Here is a 6961-nt window from a genome sequence, read left to right as displayed (position 1 = left end):
TTATTTTAAATGAAATACAGTAAAACTTTTTTAAAGGGTTAGTTCACCCCAAAATAAAAATTCTGTCATTAATCACTCACCCTCATGTCGTTCCAAACCCGTAAGACCTTCGTTCATCTTCTGAACACAAATTAAGATATTTTGACGAAATCTGAGAGCTCTGACCCCTCCATTGAAAGCAATTTAATTACCACTTTCAAGGCCCAGAAAGGCAGTAAAGACATTGTTAAAATCCTCCATTGTGACTCCAGTGGTTCAACCTTAATATTATGAAGCAACAAGAATATTTTTGTGTAATTTATAACAAAAATAATAACTTTATTCAACAATCTCTTCTCTTCTGTGTCAGTCTCTGACGCTGTTGGCGACAGAGCAGCGCCTACAGGTCCTACGTCAGAAGTATTCTCGTCACTTCACAACATTAAGGTTGAACCACTGGAGTCACATGGACTATTTTAACAATGCCTTTACTTCCTTGCTGGGCCTTAAGAATAATGAATAAGTATTGATGCTATTCCTTTTCTGTTGATATATGCCTCCTTATTTGCAGTTGATACAAAAATGAATTCCATCATCGGCTCCAAAAAACTCCAGGGAAGCTCGCAGTCCTTATAAATGTGGCTTGCTTTTGCCAGTGAATTCGATACAGTAATGGCCAAATGTGGTGACCAACCAAGAGAAATTGTTCATCCTTTATCCAAATATTAATTAAAAAAGTTTGTAAACATATTGGCTAGTTGTGCTTGGAGTATTTGTGATAACACAATGAAACATGATGCCAATTTGCATGGACATATTTTTTGTTGATACAAAAGATAAACCAATAAAATGTTAATAACTGATTATGTTGTAGTCAATGTATGCTTTTTGCTTCACAGTGAAATAAAGCCTATAGCTGTCGTAATACTTTTTTGCCAAATAATTTTGTCAGATGAATACCTTATTTAACATTAATAAAACAAAATATTCTCCTCATATTTGGATGGTTTAAGAGGACTTATAGGGTCATTATCCTGCTTACTGTGGAATCTGTGCACTGCTGCTTTCATCCAGTCGCCAAACATTGCATTTCTGCAGTTAGAGCATTCATTTAAAGAGTGTTCAAAAGAAGTTTTCAAATGTCTCACTTGGTCAGTTACACAATAAATACCTTGACGAACAAGCTTGTATCGTTTTACCAAAACCCTGTGGTCATATAACTTTAATACATTATATCTTCCCTGGAAAGTGTGTGGTCTGCTCCTCTGCTGCCATCTTGTTACTCCTAACTAGTTTATGCTACCTCTCCAGCTCTCTTAAATCATTTAGGCGCTGAGATGACACTAAGGAACCTTTATGAATCACATTTTTTCTGAAGTCTGCCCTTTCAGTGAGACAATAAACGAAGAATGAATTACTGAGCAGCTGCTCATCCTCAGATGACGTTCAGGTTTCTCCAATAGAGGGCACCCTTCTGTAGGGAACCACCTGAATAAAAATTACGCTGTAAAGGATACAGTTGGTTTTAAACTGTCATTTGTTAATTTACTGCAACAGCCATCCATCCATCCATCCATCCATCCATCCATCCATCTATTATTCTGTCTAGCTATCTATCTATACACACTATATTGGAAAAAGTTTTGGGATTCTATTCTCAATCCGTAGGGTTAAATATGGAGTCGGCCCACCCATTGCAGCTCTAACAGCTTCAACTCTTCTGGGAAGGCTTTCCTCAAGGTTTAGGAGTGTGTTTATGGGGATTTATGACCATTCTTCTAGAAGCTCATTTGTGAGGTCAGGCACTGATGTTGGATGAGAAGGCCTGGCTCTCAGTCTCCGCTCTAATTCATCCCAAAGCTGTTCTATCGGGTTGAGCTCAGGACTCTGGGCAGGCCAGTCAAGTTCCTCCACACCAAACTCCTCATCCATGTCTTTATGGACCGACGCTTTGTGCACTGGAGCGCAGTCATGCTGGAACAAGAAGGGGCCATCCCCAAACGTTTCCCACAGAGCAGGGAGCATGAAATTGTCCAAAATTTACCCCACTGCATCCCACACTTTACATTGCTCTTTCTGATGTAAGGCTTGGATGAGCTGCTCGGTCATGGAAACCCATTCATGAAGCTCTCTACACACTGTTCTTGAGCTCATCTGAAGGACACATGAAGTTTGGTGGTCTGGAGCGATTGACTCTGCTGAAAGTTGGTGACTTCTGCACACTGTGACCCTAAGCATGCGCTGACCCCACTCTGTGAATTTATGTGGCCTACCACTTCGTGGCTGAGTTGCTGTTGTTCCCAATTGTTTCCTCTTTGTTATAACACCACTAACAGCTGAGCGTGTAATATTTAGTAGTGAGGACATTTCCCGAATGGACTTATTGCACAGGTGGCAACCTTAACTTGTTTTCACAGATTTTTTTGGTATAAACACTTTTGAAATACAGAGAATTCAATGTCCACCCAAAATAACTATCTTCACAGCCATGATGTAAACATAAAGAAATATTTAATGTCAAATAAATATCATCCAAAAAATACATGCATCTCATTGTGAGACATAATAAGTGTGCATCTGCTTTTTAAAAATATGTTGGTAGCATGATCTAAATGAGTAGTTTTCCTGAATCAAATTCTTAGCATACCACTCAAAAGCCCTTGTATTGTTGCTTCAGGCTCAGTCTTCAGCAGGAAAACACCCTTCAGGTTCTTTCAAGGAACAGAGCAGCAGTGCTGAGATCTCACCACAATGTGGTGATAAAACAGACACATTACCATCTATAACGGTTAATAACATATGCCGCCCTGTTCCTAAATGACATGAACAATCATTTAACAGATCTCTCATTTCAATTAAACAATAAAATGTTAAATAAATAATCAATAAATAGAATAGCAGGAGCAGACTCTTCTCTGCCGCGGGTCGTTGGGTAGTGTCATGTAGTCTCTTCGCTCTTATCGTCTCTACACTTTACTGGCATAGATCTAGAAAAAGGAAAGTAGGTCGTTACACACTGCCTGTGTTATCTCTGTTTGTGCTTTCTGAGGAATCTTTTCCATTCCAATGAACAGTTAAAGAAAAACAATGGGTGCCAATCTCACGAAAACGTGTGTAAACTGTTACCTTGAAAAGCAGTTTTAACCCATTAAAATGAATGTGTTTGAGCTGATTCAGCAATATCGCTCGAATTAAACCCTTAGATGTTATCTATGAGCGAATGTGTGCATGCAAAGAAATTCAGGGATTGTTTTGAACTCACCTTTTGTAGAAGAGTTTGGAAGTTATTCACAAACGTTTGGCTGTTAACCTTGCTGTACGAGTCACATGATTTGCACTGAGCTTTCTGAAACAGAACATGACACACGTCAGAACGGTTCACAATCATATTTCATTGTTACCATGTAAACACTCTTAAGAATAAAGGTTCCTGAAGGGCGTTATGCCATAGAATAACTTTTTTTTTTTTTTTTTATTCCCTTAGAGCATTTCAGTGACCAGAACATTGTTTTTCTCTTCTACCGTAAAGAACCTTTCATTGGAATGGAAAGATTCCATGGATGTTAAAAGTTCTTAATGGAACCAAGACTTTTATTTTTAAGAGTGTTGAAAATGTTCATTTTCCAGCCGTTGTGTGTTGCTGTGTGTTCCTCACCTGTATCTCGCTGCAACTGGGCAAACCCTCCAGCTGTGAAAATAAAGAATGAAGGAATGAATAATTTCTCCTTTCTGAAGTGTATGTCTGTTTAAATCCATGCACATGGTTCACTAATTCTTCCATAATGAGCAAAAGACATAATAATCACACACTCACAATGGTTTTTTTTCGAAGCTCATTCTTTAGCATTATTTGTGATTTCTTTAGTCTAGCATCAGTGACCGTCAGGTTAAGCACGTTGGTCCTAAAACACTCCAGAGCAGAAGCAATGCAGCAGTCCTGTGGAAAAAACAAAGCCTGCAGTTTAACACAAATGCACATTTTTAAAACTCTTTAATAAAAAATTTTGGGGGGCAAACCACATACAAAAAAAACCCCCTCTGTACTCAGGTCAAGGAGTCGAATCTGCTTTCTGAAACTACCCAACAATGATTCTCTCTCTCTCTCTCTCTTCCTGTCGGTATTGCATGAAGAAATCTATATCTCGACTCTAAATTTCCCTTCTGCTTATTAAGCAGTTTTCACAGAAACTACGAGGAAACTCTTTCTTTCCACGCCGAACCCAAAAACGTTTTTCTGCTTGAGAGTGTACAGAAACTGCCACTTTCATGACACGGTAAAAACACGGTAAAAAAAAGGTCTCTAAATTAAAATGTTCTAGTGACTGATCAGATAAAAAAAAAAATCATTTTTTTCTGTAAATTGATGCAATTTAGATGTGATCAGTTACTAAAACATTTCAATTGCAGACCTGAATTTTTTTTTTCACAGTGAAGTCATTAGAAAAAAACAAAGTAACTCTAAAAATGTTTACAATTTTAATAATCAGAAGAAAAGGTTCTAAATGGAACCTTAAAAGGTTCTGTCAGGCGCTACATTCAGTCAAACCAAAGTGTATTCAGACACCTTCAACATTTCTCACCTTATCACAGTTTATTGGCTATAGTTTAGAAAACGTTAATAAAATATGAGAAGAACTTAGAGTTAAACTGTCAGAACAAATTCATCTTCATAATGTCAGATGACTGATAGAAAGGGATGTAATGGATTACAATCAACCAATCAGCTGTTAGATTTAACTACACTATTAGATAATACCAATTTAGCTCAACCAATGAGCAAGCAATGCTTCATTTAGTCCAGTCTGTGGTGTCAAAGGTCACATTAGCAATTAAAGAGAAAACACTGAAGCGAAACATGCTCCGGTCAAAGTGTCTGAATCATTTTACTCCTAAATGATCAGTTTTACTGGAAGTCACTGTATGAAGAATTTCTCAGTTCGCTTTATTTTGCTCTCCTCATTTACAGAAATGAACGATAGTGTCCTGCACACACAAGTCAAGCATTATATCTGTGTCTGAATCATTTTTGGCTTGACTGTATAGAATTGGATCATTTTAGTTTTAATTAATTTAGTTATAATTCATTTTAATTTTAATTAAATTGCATGAAGTCAGCAGCTCATAAACATAATTCATCACCGTTTGAGAGAGTTCTTAATATAAGCGAGTGTGTAATAACTGCAGCAGGTTTACCCGTGAAATGGGCCAAATCTGTTTTAGCGTATTATATTACTCATCAGATTTCTCCTAAATGATGCTCACTTTCTCCTGACCGACTTGTGCAAAATGACTTTTAATCGAAAAAAGAAGCAACTACAAAACGATAGGGTGTTTGCCAAGAAAAGCATGACTAAAAGTTGCTATTTCTGTATTGATTTCAGCTCAGCAAACGATTCATTGAAATGCCGTTCATCAACCCACACAAATCTGGATGCATTCGAAAATCTGAAGCTTGTTGAACTGAAACCCGCTCTGTGTAGGGTGGGCTGTATAATGACAGAATGTGTTTATATCACAGCACGCCGAATCACTGAGTCATGCAGAAACCGCGGCGAAATAATAACCCTAATAATGTGCTGGCTCCCTAAAAACGGTCTAATGGAGGAGAAGAGAAGAATGAGTTTCTTACCTTCAGATCATTGGTGGTGGGTGAGTGGATCGAAATGTTGCTTTGGCCCTTTTTTTAGAGAAAAGAAGATCAGATTTAAAATGTGTACAAATAACACAGCAGATCCCAGCTGAAGATCTTTAGAAATCAACTTACCATTCCTTTCTGGATCTTCTCGAGTTCATGCATAACTTTGTTGAGCGTTTGGATCATCGGCGTCACCTCAGCCTGCGAAACGAACCAACACGCCACTGCGAAAAGAACACACACAGATGCCTTCATGTTTAAGCTGCAAAGTTTCTTCTGTAAAGCTAGTTGGATTGATGTCCTTCATACTGTCAACAGGTAGACAATCACCTTTATATAAGTATCCTTGAGGACGCAAGGAAACCACTTCTCTGTGGAGATTGGAAAAGTCGATTTTTTACAATGAGTAATTTAGTTTTTCTTTTCCACTGGGCTTCGTCATGACTGTCAGTTGACAAAGATGCAATCGAGAGGCGCGTGCGCGGGGGTGTACGGATGCAGTGTGTGTGTGTTTCTGTGTGTTTGTGTGAACCTGACCCAGACTTTCTGCACACTTGGCAGGAAACTACAAAATTCTGTCAGTTCCTCTTCTCATTCTGAATCAGCATCAGAAACATGTATGTATGTGTGTGTGTGTGTGTGTGCGCGAGCGAGCGACTATAGCTGCGGCATCATCAAGCACAAGTGGATATGACAAAGGTGCTTTTTACTTTGTGGCTTCCCACACAAACCATATTGATTATAGACGAAAACAGGAAGTTTAATGTACTTTTCATCTTGTGGGATAAGAATAGACCCTTGAAAATGAAATATGTGCACCCAAACCCTGCAGGGCATTAAATGACCTGTGTTTGGCCCTATCGTTAACTAAAATTTAAAAGAAACACACATTTGCGTTACTTAAAAAAGAATAAATGATATTTTAAAAAAGCTGCTTGTCCCGCATTTAGAACAAAACAAAACAAAAACTACTAAAAATGATACAAACTCACTACTATATGTGACCTTTTTTTATTTATTGAGATTTATGCAAGCTGGATAAATGTGCTTACCACTGATGTGTGGTTTGTTAGAGGATCCGAGATAAAACTATTTGAAAATCTGGACTCTGAGGGTGCAAAAAAGTCTAAATATTGAGAAAATCACCTTTAAAGTTGTCCAAATGAAATCCTTAGCAATGCATATCACTACTAATAATACATTTTTGATATATTTACGGTAGGAAACGTACAAAATATCCTCATGGATCATGATCTTTACTTAATATATCCTAATGATTTTTGGCAAGAAAAGAAAAATCGATCATTTTGACCCATTCAATGTATTTATGACAATGTATTTATATAA

At 37.7% G+C, this 6961-nt stretch overlaps 1 protein-coding gene across 2 annotated transcripts; it reads right to left on the bottom strand.

Moving 5' to 3' along the window:
- Nucleotides 1-2556: 2556 nt before the first annotated feature.
- il21 (interleukin 21) lies at nt 2557-6140 on the bottom strand. 2 transcript variants are annotated; one of them, XM_067456685.1, is made up of 7 exons: nt 5945-6140; nt 5744-5838; nt 5609-5656; nt 3794-3916; nt 3635-3667; nt 3242-3325; nt 2557-2966 (listed from the first exon to the last, which is right to left on the bottom strand). In XM_067456685.1, exons 2-7 carry the CDS (start codon nt 5798-5800, stop codon nt 2946-2948), a joined length of 366 nt encoding a protein of 121 aa, XP_067312786.1. In that variant the 5' UTR covers nt 5801-5838; nt 5945-6140; the 3' UTR covers nt 2557-2945. The 2 variants fall into 2 exon arrangements, with proteins under 2 accessions (XP_067312786.1, XP_067312785.1); XM_067456684.1 differs by lacking the exon at nt 5945-6140 and having other exon boundaries at nt 5744-5869.
- Between the last annotated feature and the right edge of the window lie 821 nt (nt 6141-6961).

The sequence above is a fragment of the Pseudorasbora parva genome, chromosome 11, assembly GCF_024679245.1.
Source record: "Pseudorasbora parva isolate DD20220531a chromosome 11, ASM2467924v1, whole genome shotgun sequence".
NCBI classification, from domain to species: Eukaryota; Metazoa; Chordata; class Actinopteri; order Cypriniformes; family Gobionidae; genus Pseudorasbora; species Pseudorasbora parva.
The sequence above is the reverse complement of the archived record's forward strand: the minus strand, read 5'-3'. Positions and strand labels throughout refer to the sequence as shown.

Bases quoted from the DNA above. Each gene is read 5' to 3' on its own strand.
- il21 (XM_067456684.1), bottom strand. From the start codon at position 5,869: ATGAAGGCATCTGTGTGTGTTCTTTTCGCAGTGGCGTGTTGGTTCGTT. The intron at 3,668-3,793 runs GTGAGTGTGTGA...TTATTTTCACAG, and splicing joins AGCTTCGAAAAAAAACCATT to CTGGAGGGTTTGCCCAGTTG. The intron at 3,326-3,634 runs GTGAGGAACACA...GTTCTGTTTCAG, and splicing joins CCAGTTGCAGCGAGATACAG to AAAGCTCAGTGCAAATCATG.